The 17,391-nt window shown below is 48.1% G+C and overlaps 6 protein-coding genes across 6 annotated transcripts; 4 read left to right on the forward strand and 2 right to left on the reverse strand.

The window, feature by feature from the left end:
* Positions 1-352: 352 nt before the first annotated feature.
* BGZ61DRAFT_534250 (putative N-ethylmaleimide reductase) lies at positions 353-1,447 on the forward strand (the record flags this gene model as incomplete). Its single annotated transcript, XM_046254123.1, has 1 exon — positions 353-1,447. One exon carries the CDS (start codon positions 353-355, stop codon positions 1,445-1,447), a length of 1,095 nt encoding a protein of 364 aa, XP_046102261.1.
* A 474-nt stretch (positions 1,448-1,921) lies between these two features.
* On the forward strand, positions 1,922-2,737 carry BGZ61DRAFT_277003 (uncharacterized protein; the record flags this gene model as incomplete). Its single annotated transcript, XM_046238412.1, has 2 exons — positions 1,922-2,368; positions 2,420-2,737. Coding segments are annotated over 2 exons (765 nt in total), but the record flags the coding sequence as incomplete, so codon positions are not given.
* Positions 2,738-3,431: 694 nt separating this feature from the next.
* Positions 3,432-4,009, forward strand: BGZ61DRAFT_495338 (EthD domain-containing protein; the record flags this gene model as incomplete). The annotated part of the gene is made up of 2 exons (XM_046250864.1): positions 3,432-3,644; positions 3,740-4,009. The coding sequence occupies 2 exons, from the start codon at positions 3,432-3,434 to the stop codon at positions 4,007-4,009; spliced, it is 483 nt and encodes a 160-aa protein (XP_046102263.1).
* A 251-nt stretch (positions 4,010-4,260) lies between these two features.
* BGZ61DRAFT_356016 (uncharacterized protein) lies at positions 4,261-5,365 on the reverse strand (the record flags this gene model as incomplete). The annotated part of the gene is made up of 3 exons (XM_046240761.1): positions 4,261-4,688; positions 4,805-4,986; positions 5,055-5,365. The coding sequence occupies 3 exons, from the start codon at positions 5,363-5,365 to the stop codon at positions 4,261-4,263; spliced, it is 921 nt and encodes a 306-aa protein (XP_046102264.1).
* Positions 5,366-5,990: 625 nt separating this feature from the next.
* Positions 5,991-7,861, reverse strand: BGZ61DRAFT_356065 (uncharacterized protein; the record flags this gene model as incomplete). The annotated part of the gene is made up of 5 exons (XM_046240765.1): positions 5,991-6,465; positions 6,526-7,441; positions 7,497-7,591; positions 7,642-7,700; positions 7,766-7,861. 5 exons carry the CDS (start codon positions 7,859-7,861, stop codon positions 5,991-5,993), a joined length of 1,641 nt encoding a protein of 546 aa, XP_046102265.1.
* Positions 7,862-8,921: 1,060 nt separating this feature from the next.
* Positions 8,922-17,158, forward strand: BGZ61DRAFT_356240 (uncharacterized protein; the record flags this gene model as incomplete). Its single annotated transcript, XM_046240779.1, has 13 exons — positions 8,922-8,981; positions 9,056-9,135; positions 9,195-10,058; positions 10,124-10,323; positions 10,545-10,794; positions 10,849-11,004; positions 11,115-11,706; positions 12,510-12,655; positions 13,027-13,660; positions 13,711-13,791; positions 13,899-14,584; positions 14,641-15,060; positions 16,030-17,158. The coding sequence occupies 13 exons, from the start codon at positions 8,922-8,924 to the stop codon at positions 17,156-17,158; spliced, it is 5,298 nt and encodes a 1,765-aa protein (XP_046102266.1).
* Positions 17,159-17,391: the final 233 nt, after the last annotated feature.

The raw sequence follows: 17,391 nt of genomic DNA on the forward strand, positions 1-17,391 counted from the left end.
GTCATGCCACAAAGTGACATGACTCACTAGCGCTTCTTAGTCAGTGACAATGGAATCCGTGCCAAGCTAAGGCTCGCTGCTAAATCATGAATCGACGTTCAATCCCTCCGTAAATCCGTTCCTGTTGGACATTGCTTTGTAATCGCCAAGGAGATATTTTTACGCCGGAAATATAATCCCTGGGGTCTTAACATTCTTTGAAAATGGTGGTCATGCCATATGGTGCTCAAAATCCCTGTTCCAGATATCTGATTACACCTAAGCCACTTCTCTCGCAACGCCCGAGATTACACTCCATCCCCAGCCAACCATCTCTCTCACCACCCTACCTGTTTCTATCAAACCCGCCAACATGGGCCAATCACGTTTATTCAGCCCTCTTACAGTTGGGAACATGAAACTCACCCATCGAATCGGATTATGTCCCTTGACGCGGTATCGTGCATCTGATGAGCATGTACCCCTCGACATGATGGTGGATTACTACGCCCAGCGAAGTTCTGCGCCGGGGACACTTCTCGTAACCGAGGGCACATTTATCTCAGTTGAAGATGGCGGCTACGCCAATGCTCCTGGAATCTACAATCAAGAGCAGATCGACATGTGGCGCAAGATCACAGATGCTGTTCATGCCAACGGATCCTACATTTTTTGTCAGCTCTGGGCTCTCGGACGCGCTGCCGACGCCGAGGTTACCAAGCGTGAAGGAACAACTATTTCTAGTTCCGATGCTGTGGCAATCGACTCAAATTCCCCGACACCCGAACGACTCAGTGTTGCCCAAATCCAGTCTCGGATTCAGAACTATGTCACTGCCGCCTTGAACGCTGTTGAGGCGGGGTTCGATGGCGTCGAGCTCCACGGTGCCAACGGTTATCTGATTGATCAATTCATCCAAGACACATGCAACAAGCGGCAAGACATCTATGGCGGTAGCATTGAGAACCGATCCCGGTTTGCTGTCGAGGTTACAAAGGCGGTCTGTGAAGCAATTGGACCAGAAAAGACTGGGATTCGGTTGAGCCCTTGGAGCATTTTCAACGGAATGAGGATGGATGATCCAATTCCACAATTCTCCGACGTCATTCGACAGCTTTCTACGCTTAACATGGCCTATCTCCACCTTGTCGAGTCTAGGATCGCAGGAGCTGCCGATGTAGAGGCATCAGACAAGCTTGAATTTGCGTATGGCCTTTGGGATGGTCCAATCCTAGTTGCAGGTGGGCTTAAACCCTCCACAGCACGAGAACTTTTGGACCAGGAGTATCCAGAGAAGAACATAGTTGCCATGTTTGGGCGATATTTCCTGTCGACGCCAGACCTGCCATTTCGGGTTGAGAAGGGTTTGGAGCTGAATTCCTACAAACGTGAGACGTTTTACACGCCAAAGTCGGTTGTTGGATACTTAGACTATCCTTTTAGCAAAGAGTATCCTTTAAAGAACTAGAAATTAGATTGCATTAAATACACCATGAATTTCAAGGCATTGGGTTAACATGAAACCGTTTGTAGAGGCATGGTGAATCTACACCGGTGAATAGATAATATCCGCGAAGCACTTCGACATAATCTATATCCCGGACAATCTTCTGCTCAATCCCTGGAACAACTTCAATATCACAGACCCGACAGCGTGCCAAGTGAGACATGCTTGCTGTCGTGCATATAGGCTATGCGAGATCGAGAGCTGACTATGACAAATTGACCCTCGGAATTATGGGTATGGATTATAATTCCGAGTCCAACCTGGTGACATAGACGCATCCTGACGACAATGTTCCAGCGCATAATGCCATGTTGACATATATGCAGGCTGTTGTATCCAATGCCCATAAGCTAAACCTTCACCTTAACTAACAGGACAACGTGAACCATACATCTCCATATTATTGCAACACCGCACGTCTTCAATTTCATTACAATGTCTTCCTCCAAAGTCGCAATTATTACTGGTGGTGCTTCGGGAATGGGATTGGCCGTCGCCAAACGACTTGCTGAAACAGGCTGGCAGGTCAACATCTTGGACTTCAACAAAACAGCTGGGGACGCAGTCACGCGTGAGGTTGAGAATTCCAAGTTTATAGCTGTCGATGTTACGTCATGGGCCTCCTTGTCAAACGCATTTGACTCCGTCTTCAAAGAACAAGGCAGACTGGACTTTGTCTTTGCAAATGCGGGGATAATACAGATGCACAACTTCTACGAGCCAGTGGACTCATTGCCACCGCCTGAGTTGCTGCAAACCAGCATCGACATCAATTTGAAGGCCGTCATTAACACCAGCTATTTGGCGCAGCATTACTTCAGATCAAACAAGTATCGAGACTGTGACGCAGTTCTGATTGTGACTGCAAGCATTGCAGGCTTTGTAGGCACTTCTCTGAAATACTAGCAAGCCGGTCTTTAACAGTGTCACTAGTACCAGCAAGAGTTCAACCCTCTTTATTCCGCGTCCAAAGCTGGCGTGGTCAACTTCCTACGCTCGATTGGCAGGCCCTTTTACAAAGATGGTATCCGGGCATACGCCATGTGCCCAGGAACCGTGCGGACAAATCTGCTCTCTGGGGAAGTTTGGGATTCCTTTCCAGAAGAGTACCTAACACCAATCGACACCATCGTCTCGACGGTGGACACTCTCCTCACTGGTGGGCCCATGACGGACGCGAAGGGGAAGCGCGTTGAAAAGGGCTCTGACTATGGTCTGGCTGTCGAAGTATTCCAGACAAGCTTCTATTTCAGAGATCAAATGGAGTTCATCAATGAAGGCATGAGGAAAATATGCGAAGCGGCAAGTTTGGACCGTCACGAAACACATTTTGATATCAACCGTACTCCATAGATTAGCTCAAGATAGGCACGGATTGCCGTTCCCTTCATAGCGGCGCTACTCCAGGGTGACCAATGTATAAACTCGCCACCGGACAATCCGGAGCTATGCACGAGCAAAACAACATGTGATGTTAGAAAGAGATCAATAGGAACGTTTCATTTTTTTGCAAAGCCACTAATGATCAGTGCAATTGCTCATGGGCTGTTATGATCACATGTATGTCACTGGTGACGATGCTTTTGCCTCGGATTTCTATAGCGCTGTTCAGCTGGGTAATTCCAAAAGACGGCTTCACTAGATACCCAGCTACATGTCATGTGGATTGACAACCGCATGGATTGATAAGCATGCGTTGAGTTTGCGAAGCACAATTCCGTCAGTCCTCCCCACGGAACCTGGAAATATATTCCGTACCTACCTAGGTAGACTGGAATTCCGTCAAGGTGGGTCCATCCAGCCTCACTCGATTGAGACGATGGGAAATCATGATGAATTCATATAATGGCAAGTAAGTCTGGGGTTTGTGTGAAATTCTGGAGAAGATTAAGACATTAACCCTTGAGCTTATCTGAACCTTTTGAGTCCAAGCAACATAGCCATTATGCCTTTCACTAAAGTCGATCACAAGTTCACACACCCTGAATTAAACTACGATTCCACTCCGAACTTTCAGCCGTGCATTAAGGTCTCTGTTTTCTTTAGGAAACTTGATTCTATCGACCATGATACCTTTTTCGGACACTGGCAGACAGTCCACGCAGATTTAGCAGTCGCAACTCAGGCATTTAGAAAGCACATTGTTCGGTACTCTCAGGTTAGCTACTGCCATTTATTCTTTTCAATTGAATTTCACGTCCAAATCACGAAGATGGGAATGACTTGATAGTGTTGATGCTGACTGTCCCATAGCACCATCAAACAGTGGAGATGAAACAGCGAGCTGAGAGTCTAGGTGAGAATGTTCTAGACTATGACGGATGCGCTCAGCTCTGGGTCAGATCCTGGGACGACTGGTTGGCATTCTACAACAGTAAAGAGTACGCTGCGGCACTAAGCGACGATTGTGACCGCTTTATGACCTTGCCAATGACATATATGGTTGGGTACGAGAATTTGGTCGTTGGGGAGGGGTCAAGAAAGATGGGTGGAACTGACGGTATCGATATCAGCAGCTTGTAGTTTTGCAGGATTTGTAAAGTAATTTAGTCAATACGATCAAATTATAACGTTCAGTCACTCCCCATCAAAATGTTTACTAGGATGCTCAAGGTGGCACTCCATGAAGAGACGGCTGATGTGGTTACATGGAGACAAATTGCTACTTGAACTATGATTCCTACTTTACAAGTAACAATAGTCTCGTATATTCACACCCAACAACACGTAAATTTCATGCTTCAGTCAAGCCTTTCATTACTACCACGTATCTATCATCTATAGTACCCAGGCAAAGCTTTTGCATCAGAGAAATCGGTGCTGCAGCTGAAACTGTCCCAATTCTGAAGAGTTTCCAGGGTTTCCAGACATTTCCGTTTCATAGTGTCTACCGCGTCAGACCCAAGAGCGATACGCAATGGCAAGCTAGTGGCTTGCTGTTCTGCGAGATTCTCGAGCCTCGCGATATCCACTATTCTCTCCACTGCCAATAATGGGTCTCCTGGTTGCGCGGCTTGTGTAACTGCATGAATATCATCTATCCGTTTTTTAATCTCTGCGTACTCCTGAATGCCAACATCGGCATTAAGTTTCCCTTTCTTGTTCTTCGCATCAAGGATTTTTGTGCGGAACTGGCCTAACACAAAGATGTGGACGCGGATACCAATTGGTTGCACCTCCTTTGCAAGAGACTCAACTGCCCCTGGAGAGAAAAGTCTTCAGTTAGCAAACTAAATGATTGACAGATGTCAAGGGTCTGTATAGAGACCGGGCATAGTCATTCGCCGTGTGTTGTTGGAGGCGGAGAGCCAGACGAACCTTCCAGTGCAAACTTCGAAGCACTATAAGCACCACCCGCAGCCACTGCGTGCCATCCAGCTATGCTTCCCATAAACAAGACAGTACCGGTTCTTTTGGCGCGCATAATAGGAAGAACGGCCCTGGTCAAGTTTAGGGCACCGAAAAAGTTGGTGTCGAACTGGCGCTTGACATCTTCACAGCTGTGTCACTGTTAGCATCGTGTTGATAAATAAGTACGGCCAAATAAAGGAAGTTCAAGAGATTTTACCTTAGCTCTTCCAAGACACCCGACAAAACGTATCCCGCGTTATTCACAAGGACATCGATGGTTCCGAATTTGGCGATGGCTTCTTCCACCTTGCTGCAAAGGACCTCGTTTGGCGCGGTAACATCAAGCTGAATAGCCTCGACATTTTTGACATCCCTTAGATATTCCAAGTCCGATATCTGACGAGCTGTAGCAATCACTTTGTCCCCGCGGGCGAGTATCGCAGGGACAAGGCATTCACCAAATCCACTGGAACAACCAGTGACGAGCCATACTTTCGCTCCTCTCGACTCATCGCGAGTGGATTCCATGTTCAAATTTGACGACTTGGCTGGTACCTGAAGCAGAAAAGTTCTGAGATAAATGAAGGCAACAAGGGACGAAGGTGAGAAGGGTCTCGAGTTGCATGATGCATGGATGTTGGCTTTCCCATGACTGCGGGGTAAGATGGGGTAAAATGGAATATCACGACTATCAGCTGACCTTATTCGCACAAGCTTAAGTAAACGGGAAAGAATTCCGGAGCTAATCAACTGGCTAGGTGGAGTAGTGGAGCGGATCATGAACAGAGCAACATCACTGAGTGGTTTTGCAAGGCTGAAGTAAGCCAACATGCGTCCATCTTTGTATTTGCCTGTGGGAGTGTGCTCGGGAATATTAAAGCCGCTCTCCATGTAGGATTGACGAAGGACATAATCCAGCTCACCAGTTATCATGTAAGCGATCACATTGCGTGTTGCTGTTGAGCATGGCTAGGTGGGATATTGATTTTCGGGGGAGTACGTGCTAAGTGATGAGTCTCGTGATTTTGCGAAAGACATCCACTGTACGAGTACTGAGAAAACAGACGCTCCTAATATGCAGTATACGGGCTAGATAAACTTAAAAGCGACAGTTACTATCCTTGAGGAGCTAAAGTGACACAAGATGCTATCCCTACAGCTTGAGCCGACTAAACGCAATGGGAACGGACTCTGAAAACAGAGCAGGGTTCCGGTATGCTGCCCACATACCCATGCCGAGGGCCATGAACCATATAGGCCAAGATGCGCTTGCAATGTTTCTCCGGGCCTTGTACAAGAGCCACCAGTTTGATCCTCCATTCATCACAAAGTCTTTCCACTTAGGAAAAGCAGTGGCCCTCCAGAATGTCGCGGCCAACCCCGGCCATGCTGCAGAGTTGCGACCAGCACTGTTAATGTACCAGTTGCTGCAGCCGGCGGCAAACACAGTCTCGGCCAAGACCTTGTCCAAATTCTGTACGAATCTCTCCTCTGCTTCCACCTTGACTTCGACAACGTTTGCGTATCCATCCATCAGTGGCTTCACCAATGTTGACGTGATGTAAGCGACTTGGACTTCTATGGCATAGATGACGGAATTGAAGGCTGGAAACGTGTTGGGTCCAAACCTAGGTAGTTAAAGTTAGATGTGAATTAAAGCTGATTCAATGGTGGCATGGTCCACTTACAAGATCGCAAAGTTGGGCTGGTTTCGTACGAAAGTGCCCATGTAGGCTTGTGCTCCTCTGTTCTTATTCCATTGATCATGGATATTCTCGCCATTCTTACCGACGATTGTCATTGGTGCGAGAAATGATTGCACCTTGAAGCCCGTGGCCAAGATCACAGCGTCGAATTCCTCCTCCTTGCCGCTCTCGCTGATGATGCCAGTCTTTGTGAATTTCTTCGGGCCTTCCGGAAGCAAGTCGATGTTGTCGCGGTGCAGAGATGCAAGGTAGCCGGGGTCGTAGATTCTCCTCTTACAACCAAGCGGGAAGTCGGGGACAAGGAAGCTGTGGTATTTCTCAGGAGCCTCTTTGTAAATGTACTGGCGTGCCGATTCTTCAATGGCCAGCCGCTGCTCAACTTGCTTCGAATCTGAGCCGTAGACCGATGCAAGCTGGTCAGTCTTGAGGAACGTGTCAAGTCGATGCCACCGTTGCCATAGAGGCACGTAGCGGAACAAGAACTTGTCAAATCCAGAAAAGACCTTATTGGGCCGCGGGTGGTACCATTGAGGGCTTCGAGCGTATTGGGTAAGCTTCTGTACCTGTGGTGCGATGGATGGGACAGCCTGCGCAGCACTGCAGCCATTCCCAATGACGGCGACTCGTTTCCCAGTCAAGTCAAATGAGTGATCCCACTCAGCCGTGTGGAACACCTTCCCTTGATACTGGTCCATGCCTGGGTAATTGACACCCCTGACCTGCGAGAAGCCTCCCACAGCCGACAGCAAGATGTTACACGTCTTGGTAGACGTCTTGCCAGTGCCTATGTCAACAAAGGTCACATGCCATAGATCATTAATCCATTTCGCACTCAGAATTTCCGAGTTGAACTGGAAATGTGATCGCAATTGGAACTTGTCCACGGTTGATTCAACATCTGCAAAGGGAGTTAGATCAAACGGTGTGAAGTGTGCTCATCAGTCATCACATACAATCCAGAATCTCTTGCTGATCAACCAACTCCTGTGACCAATTTGGATTCAAGTTAAAGCTGAATGAATACAAGTGGATAGGTACGTCGGAGCCGCTGGTTGGGTGTCAGTCACACAGGCCACAATAATATCTGAACTTACTCACCATCCTGGGTAGGTGTTCACTCTCCAAGTCCCTCCGAGTCCTGCTTCCTTCTCGTAAATCTAATAATTTAAAGTAAGCTTTGAACGAAGACCGATGTTTGATTCGAGGATTGCCGTTCACGTACCGTAAAGTCTGTGCAGCCGAGCTTCCATTTGAGAGTATGGGCCATGGCAATGCCAGCCACACCCCCTCCAATAATTATCAGACTCGGACTAGTCATTGCGTTGGATCGGGCTAAAAGGAGCTAATTGATTGCCGAAAAATAGAAAAGATGAGCAACTAAGTCAATTTTTCCTATCCCAAGAAATGATCCGTTCAGATGGTAAAGCCTTTAAGAAGCGATACAGGGAGTATGGAATACATGAGATGCTACTGGCTCAAGAATCAGATCACAATTCCCCATTAATGAGCATAAATCGGAACAATTCAACGCAATTCACTTCCGTCCCTGCCTGGCACCTCGGGAGACCGGGGCCTAGGATCAAATGACCAGCGGGATTGTAATTCCGCGTCAAATGTGTACGGCAGATAAGGCACACTTCGTACGTGGCAAATCTTTCCATTCATGTCCCCCATAGCTATGCACCATGCTCCAAAAAAAAAACCGTCACTATTTGTATAAATAAGGGACATTGAAACTTCCTGATGTGTCCAACCTGGGATCCGATTCCATGAGAGGTACCACAGGACCAATATCTGGGCTCGGCCATCGTTAAGCGACAATTGTGACTGAACGGGCACCCCCGCCCCAAGACACTATCTAATCACGGGCCAGGATAGAAACGATTCATTGCCCTGCCCGTAGCAATGAAACGTTTGTTATGTTGCCTTCATGAGTACACTCTACTGTCAATTTAATCACAAAAGCTCATGTCTGATTCTCGGAACGCTGAGGACTGATGATTCCAAGGCATGTACGTAATGAAACTAAATTAGAATCGTTGGAAAGGCAACAAAAATGAGATGACCCCATGCTCGCTGTCATAGAAACTACAGCATGTCTAATGTCATGACTAACGTCTGGGGAACTGCGGGGAAGCGTGAATACTCCACGCTAGATATCTCAGTCATGTACGATGGTCCAACCCCAGTGAGACCCACAAAGTTCGCCACAACTTAGTCATGTCCTTTAATAGCGGAGATGTGGGTGGATATAGTTACATGACATGGTCAATACCCCGGAAACGTCGTTTACCCTGCGAGTCGTTATTTCTCCAAACCCACTCTTTCAATCCACGCGTATCAATCACTCAGTGAGCACCCACTGAGTCCCGGATACCATGGGAGGGAAGAAACATGTCACAAGCGCTTGTCTGAATTGTAGACGGCGTAAGATCAAGGTGTGATATGGCCCACCGTCCGACTAATGATTGTATTGTTTCCGTACGAATAGAGCTGACCGTCCCCCTGGCAGTGCGATGGAAAGGAGACATGCTCCAACTGCATCGTGTCGAAACATACTTGCACCTACAATGCCGAGGCTGATTTGCGAAAGTAAGTGGTCAGAAGTTCGCAGGTGTTGATGTAATTAATTGCTAATGATGGCTGGACAGGGCTTCCGCGAAGAAGGCCGCTTCAAAGCTACGAGCGCAGCTTGCCCTGCTACAAGAGACCCTACGAGAACATAATATCCAACTACCTTCCGATCCTCCAGCTGCCTCGGGGAAGAGCCCGGTAGCCCACAATCCGACATCTCCCGAGTTGGAACAAGAAGTGGACAGTGGCATGTCAGAAGGCTCGAGCACCTTTGCCGATATCGACCAACCTGACCAAAATGTGGTGGAGGCGCGACCCGATACTGCAATGTCCGAAAGGATCTTGCCCAGTCATGAGCAATCGACTATTCCAACGAGGCTCACACCTGGATTAGAACTCCCTGATATGGACTCGTCCACGATCTGCGGGTTGCATCACCACACTTTTGACACTGCTATTCTCAGCCTCGACATGGACCAATCCTTCCACGAGTTTATGCTACCACCCATACCTAGATTCCAAAGCCCGCGCTTTTCAGAGCCTTCGCCCAACTTTGAGAGCGAGATTGACGACTCGGAGGCCGAGAGCGACATCACAAAGTTCCTAGCAGCTCGTGTGGGCTCCCTTCGAATAGCCGAGGACGGACAACTTCGCTACTACGGGCCGACGTCCAATTTACATGCCCACCAAAGCGATTTCCGATCTCTGTCACAGTCAACAATTCGTCATGTTGCCACGGAGGGCTGCGAGGTTCTAAAGCGACTAGGTCTTGACTATGACGTGCCACCCTCGCTCGAAGAGCAACTCGCTCGACTCTACTTCGCCTGGGAAGATCCGGCAATACATGTTATCGACGAGGATACATTTTTCATGGAGAAGCGCCAGTGGACCGCCGGACAGAGGGACAGTCCATACTACTCAGAAACGTTGAACAACGCGATGTGAGTATTACAACTGGATTCGGGCCTAGTGGTGGAGGTCATCAGCCATATTGACCGTAAAATAGTTGCGCCATCGGGGCGATTCTGAGCGCTGGTGAACAACTTAATGTGCCAGAACCTGCTCCCGAGTTCTTTTCGGCACGAGCCAAGACCCTTCTTGACATTGAAATGGACAGTCCAACCGTGGCCACGGTCCAGGCTCTTGTGGTAATGAGTGCCTTGGAGGCTTCATTCACCCGTGATGCCCGTGGTTGGCTCTACAGTGGTAAGCTATTTGTCTATCTTGCATTTGCGGCCATCAACTGACTCCTTTGATTAGGAATGGCAGCAAGACTCAGTGCAGATCTCGGGCTTCACCTAGATCCTACCACGCATAGTCATAATAATAGCACACTTCTGACCGAGCGCGATCTGAACATCAGGCGAACCACCTTCTGGGGTGTGTTCATTCATGAGAGGTTCGCACAGGAATTCCTTTGGATCAAGACAAAATGCTGACGTATATTAGTATGTGGAGCCTTTACGTTGGTCGGCCTTGGAGCTTCGGCGTTCCAAACATAACCACGCCGCGTCCAATGAGCCATCTAGATGGGTTGAAGAGTAAGATGTGGAGGCCGTACCCCAAAGCTGCGGGGCAATCAATAATACCAGAGGATGGCATCTTTTTCCCTCTTGAAGCTTGCACCGATGCGAACATTACTCTATGCGAGTTTATGCGACGGATCAACTTGAATCTGTATGTGGCATGTCATCACTCATTGGCCTTCCTAACTAATTGGACTTTGTACAGCTACTCGGGGCATGTGATGAGTATCGACCGCCTTGTACAGTTTCTGAAACTCACCAAAGACGAACTCATGTCATGGCACAAAACCATTCCGACTTCATTGCAAGTGGACCCGTCGAGAGCAGACATAATTTATGTTCCGGCGGTTTTACAACTCCAGTGAGCCGTGACCTACACAAATAAACTTTTGATCAGCATTTCTAACAGCGATACCCTAGCATGCAATACTATGCAGTCTTGATTTCTCTCTTCCGGCCGTATTTATCCAGTCAGCTGGTTTGCTACAATGAGATATTCAGCTCAACAGAGGATCAAGCCCACATTCTCGAGGCTGACAGTGGGTGTATCTCAGCAGCGCACGGAATTACCGAGCTCTTGCGCTGTTATCAGAGACAGCACTCTCTTCGACGGTCGAACATACAGATCGTGCACATCATCTTTACAGCATCGTTGGTTTTCATCTACGATGTTTGTTCACGAAGCTATTCCGAGTCACGTACCTCCCTCAGCGATTTGCAGTTCTGCTGTCACACCCTCGGCGAGATTGGTCAATCGTACGGCAATGCAACGAGAGCGTTGGAGGTTATCATCCTGGTGAAAAGCGAATGGCAGCGGCTGGCTGCGGTAAGATCCAGCTATAAACTGGGCAAGAAACGGCCCAGCTTCAGTGGCGGTCATTACGACTTGAATGAAAGTGACAATCGACAGAAGCGGCGGGGGGTATTCCCATCGCTGTCCGTTATGGATTTACCGGAAACGCCAGGGTTCGTGATGGATTCCTCACTGAGACACTTTCAAATGCTAGGCGAAAATGCGATTCAAAGTACCCTCAATGCAGCCAGTCTAGGAGGAGAGAATGACGTGTTCAATGCATCGCTTCTGATCGATACGACGGGTTTCGGAGTTAATGAAGGTGGCCGGGATAGATGACCCTCGTCATCACTAGCCTCAGTGACGGCAGGCCATGGTTAAAACTGTAATCTATCTTGGAGCTATAGCAGGAGTTGGCGTGATGCTGACATTTGGAGACACATCACAAGAAGAGAGACCATAGCAGAAGCGGAATTGAACTTGGTTGCTACCACCTTGGGAGATTATGGCGTTTCTGATTCCTATTTCTGGTGACAAATCAAAAGTACACTTCCAAAGTAGACGATCATCTTTCTCTGAGTGAAGTTGAACGCTAGTAACTGGCGGTGAGGTGACACCTACTTAGATGAAGCTTGGCAAACCGGTACTGTGTCATGTCCTCGCCAGTCAAAGCCGCAGGGAGGTCATGAATCATGGCATTCCTCCCCCCTTCCCAAAACCTTGAAGGATACTCTGAAGTCCCGCCTCCCTTGCCGCACCTAACACTGCCCATGGCTCCTCAGGATCCTATATGCTCGTGAAGGGGGGTTAGACTTTGTTGTCCGGTTAGTGATCGGGCAATGCAGAAGCAAATGCATTTTGAGGAGGGTTCTTTCTTTGCATTGCCTATTTGTTAGATGATTTTAAGTGTCTTCTTCCACGTCGTAGACTATTCCATCAATTTTTAAGCAGTGAAAGGTGGACGGAATTGGAAGAACATCTGAAAGATACACTGTATTGACGGTGGGGAGCGGCTTTTTATCACATAAATGCAAATTCCTTCACTCGTCGATTGTCTGGGAGTTTGTGATCAGGTTAACTCAAGACCACTCCTAATTCCGTGGCATACCAATCCCGCCATGACGGGAAGCTTTCCCGCTACGCACCCTTGCCCCATGTCCAAATTCAAAGATAGGCCATTGAATCCTGTTACAAAGGAAGCTTTATTACCGTCGTGTGGGTCGGCAATAACTACCTAAAAGTTCAGGCATGACGACGGAATTGCAATTCCGAAACTTAACTCGGCATGGTTGAAAAATATCAACTCTGCCTCGGTCAAACACAACAGAAAATGAAGGGAAAAATCCAGCAAACAGTTACAGTATGGAAGCTGGCACGTCGAAGAAAATCCGGAAGGTGGGATCTCGAAAAAGAGCTGTGAAGGCTTGCCTCAAATGTCGTCAAAGAAAGGTCCGATGTGATGTCACCCGGACACCGCCACCCTGTACAAATTGTCGTCTGGATGATCATCCCTGTGTCTTACCCCAAACGGCGCGTGAGTAGTAAGACTACCCTGAAGAGGAGAATAGAACTCAGTTAACAAACCAGCAGCTACGCGAGCCTGAGTGAAGTGTCGACGAGTTCTGTCACGAATGAAAACGCGTACGGCGACCAACAGCATATTTTATGCCAGCTTCCAAAATGCATTCCAGACTTGGCACAACCGGATTTGAGCCAGAACAACACCGCCCAGGATGTATCGAGCTTCCTACGCGAACCCGACCTCGATTTCCGAGACCTTTCTTGGGACAATGGATTCCTTGATGACGTTCACCTGTTACATGCGCCTGGCCAAGACTTGGGTCCACTGGGGCCAACGCAGACCGAGGACTGCGTGAACCAAGGCTCCAAAACACCCGAGACATCGAAATCAACAACATCTCCTGGAGCCGAAACACTTTTCTCTTCGTTCTCCTTCATTGCCCACCTGGATTTAGAAGTGAAGAATATCAAGGGCAGTGACCTCAATTCGCTCGAGTCGCAAGGTTGTCTATCGGTTCCGATAAAGCCAATTCTCGACGAACTACTTCAACACTACTTCTTGCATATTCATCCAATGCTTCCGCTTCTGGACGAAGGCGAATTTTGGGAAAGCTACGACGGAGAATCTGTGGAAAGTAATTTGGATGGAAAGCCTCAATTTTCTTTGCTTCTACTTCGAGCAATGCTCTTCGCCTCCTGCACTGTATGTACTTCTTTGGACTTATATTTCCCTTTAACTGACACTAAGCAAAGTTCTTATCCCAAGAGAGTATCAGCTCGTTGGGCTTCACGAGTATTCGAGAAGTAAAAAAATCATTTTACGGGAAGGCAAAGGTACGTATCTCCTTGCCTACACCACCTCACAAGGAAACTATGGTTACGGGGACCTGTTAAGGGTCGACAAGCATGAATAAATTGTGACTGACAGTGTACGCGTTTAGCTTTTGTATGATCTTGGAATCGAATCGGACCCCTTGTCTATAGCCCAAGCTGCTTTGCTTCTGACATATTGGTGCCCAGCTTCAAGCCGTGGTCCAAAGAGCCCCAACAGCGTATGGCTCAGCATCGCCATCAAACACGCCCAAGCCATCGACGCCGATCAATACGCAACCATGGCTCAAGACTTGGGCACCTTGTCACCTCAAGATGAGCAGAGGCAGAACCAACTGAAGCGCATTTGGTGGTGCTGTATCATTCGTGATCGCATCATGCCTCTTTGTGTGCGAAGGAATACCCAAATTACGCAAAGCCACTTCGATTTCAGGTCCAACCCCGCCCTTGGCTATGAGGATCTTTCACGGGAGATTGGGAGGTCAAGGGTCTACACTGCCGAAACTAAGCGCTCGCTTGTGATCATATTGGCTCGGATGACTGAGCTGTGTGTCTGTCTCACGGATATACTGGATCTGGTGTACCCTATCAGGGATCTGCCCCTTTCTGATGACAATTTATCATTGCAGAAGCTGGCGAGAACTCAAGAGCAGAAGGCCAACCTGAAAAAATGGTTCACTGCAACCATGAAAACGCTGGACAGCTTCACAGACGTCGATTCTGCGTCTCATCCTGAGACGAGTTCTCACAAAGATGCAGTTGTTCTCCATACAAATCTTGTCTGGATGTATTATCAGTAAGACCCTCTTTCCATTTGACCCAAGCGGAATCAGTTATTAATGTCCGATGCAGTTCTGCCAGAATAGCACTATGCAACTACGAATTTCACTTTGCCGTTCTATCCAACACCACCAAGCTTCATAGCCCTTGGGAACACATCATGTCTGTTGAAAGGACACGCGATGAACTACTAGACGCATCAAAGAGCATCACTAGTTGCCTCAAACAACTTCTCACTCGCCGCCTAGCTTGTTGGCTACCCAGCAGTGCTGTTGGCTGCACAGCGCTTCCGCTAGCGTTGTACATGCTTGATGTTAAGTTGAGCTCCACCTCCGCAAAATCTGGGCATACTTTCCGAGTAGCAGAAAGCCAGAGCAGATTGAATCTCCTTATCCAAGCCATGAAGGAGTACCATCCGAGATATGAAGGTGCGGACTGGGTTTCCAAGACGATCAGATATTTTATGGAATGCACCTATCTTGATCAATCACAGTTCTCAAGTTCGGACCCCGTTCATTCGAACCGCCGTTCATGGGGACAACACTTTGAAGGTGATCGGGCTGATGTTCTTACCAGCAACCCAACTTATTACCTCAGGTTAGCGCTAACTATGGATCTAAGCCTGAGCCAGGATCGTTTGCCGGAGGAGATAGACTTTCCATTGGAGATCAGAGGGGTACTCAACAGGCTTGGATGTTTCATGCCTATATTGTTTGGACAAGAGAGCGGGATGGCTCTCAAAAAGGAACGGAAATCGTGTACGTCAGTTCAAAACCTGACTGGGTGGATTGAGAATGACCGGTCTTTATACTTTGCGCTGGAAATGGGTCTCGGGCCAAATATGGATCACGAGTTTTAGAGGTGCTGAGTGCTTTCCGTAGAAGCAATACAGGGGCATATATAACTGAGTAAAAAACTCTCGGATTCATTTTGAAGACAATGAAGTGGAACGGCGATATTTCTGTGACTGTTTGTATTGACCAAATTAGAGTACACCGCTTTGCGCATTCCCCATCCATGTGAAATCTCTGACGAGCTTCAGCCGCGGCAACAGGTGATAATTTCTTGCTCGAACAGGATGTTTGTACTCGTTTGCGCATGGCCAAAGAATAATCCCGATGAGGGCAGTAGGGTCGTGGAACAACGATGGGCGCGGAATTTAAATCCGAGTTCGCCGGGGTATGCTCATCACTCAATGCCTTGCCCGCCTTACTAGCACCGCATGGCCCACAACCCCAAATAGCCACTAGACTAGACAGGCCATAACGTATCATTCTTCATGAGTAATGAGGTCTCCTCTGGCTATGATCTCACAACTGTTGCTTGGAGATATGAAATCAGTTGCCGCCTTACGAAACTATCGACCCGGGAAGCTTCAAATCTAACCACTTCTTTTTAAACAATGTCGATCGAATACATCACACCAGTAGCGCCTCCGGCGTTAGATATCCCCAAGCAAAGCACCACGTGCTCACTTTCTATCATCGATACGACGTGTAGTCTCACTGTCCCCGCGGATACACTTGTCGAGCCGGTCATACGCGGGCATGAGCTTATGAATTTCCCGACTTTCGCCTTTTTAATTACGCATTCGGTTCTTGGCAAGCAGATCCTCTTCGACCTGGGATGTCGAAAGGACTTTTGGAACCTACCCCCACCAATATCCGAGGTCATTGACGCAAAAGTCCCGGGAATCAGAGTAGACAAAAATCTGGTCGACATATTGACAGATGGTGGAATAGACGTGGACAACATTGACGCTGCCATCATAAGCCACCACCACTATGACCACATCGGAGATCCGAGCACCTTCCCACGAACTATGGCGCTTCTAGTCGGCCCTGGTTTCTCGGATGAGTTTTTGCCTGGTTATCCAACTACAAAATCATCTCCCCTATTCGAAAAGTCATTCCAGGGCCGACGCATTTCTGAAATCACCTTCTCGGACGACTTGACTGTCGCTGGATTTCGAGCACATGATTATTTCTCCGACGGTAGTCTTTACATCTTAGACTCACCTGGCCACGCAATCGGCCATCTATCGGCTCTGGTGAGGACAACGAAGGACACATTTGTGTTCCTAGGAGGGGACATCTGCCATTTCGGTGGCGCTTTCAGGCCGACCGAATACGTTCCTATGCCGCCAGTACTGAGCTCGAGTGATATTGGGCAGCAGAGTCACCATATCCCAACATACATCTGTTCTACCTTCACTGATTGCCATCCCGATCGCGATAACGCGCGGACAATGCCTTACTACAAACCATGTACACGCGCCGACTCGTGGTACGTAGATCCGCCCCTGGCACTCCAGAGCATTGAAAAGCTTGCGGATCTCGACGCAAGTGATCGAGTTCTCGTCTTGATTGCGCACGACCCCTCGATAATCAACGCCTTGCCGATCTTCCCGACCGGAGACTTAAATAACTGGTACACATCTGGTTGGAAACAAAAGCTCCGCTGGAGGTTTTTGAATGAGCTTCCCATTAGAGGAAGACCGGCAAAATATCTCGTTGATGGTACGTATATGGATGGAATGCTTGTGAAAGACTTGAATGGAGTCAAGGTAGAGAGAACTCATGAGATTTGAGAAATGAGAGAAGTGTACCACATGTTGTTCAGGAGTTTGTAGATGTTACAGCTTGCGAGTAGTCGCGGCATACTTATCAATAAAATTGACCATCTCATCCTTCTATTTTTCCGCGCCGAGGATAACCTTGTGAGCCTTCATGTAGTCAAGTATCACATATCCGTCTACGGATTGGTTAAATAAAGTAAACGTGTCTGTCATGAAGCTGTATCTCAAGTCAGGAATGCAAATAT

The sequence above is a fragment of the Ilyonectria robusta genome (genome assembly GCF_021365365.1).
Source record: "Ilyonectria robusta strain PMI_751 chromosome Unknown BGZ61scaffold_14, whole genome shotgun sequence".
NCBI lineage: Eukaryota > Fungi > Ascomycota > Sordariomycetes > Hypocreales > Nectriaceae > Ilyonectria > Ilyonectria robusta.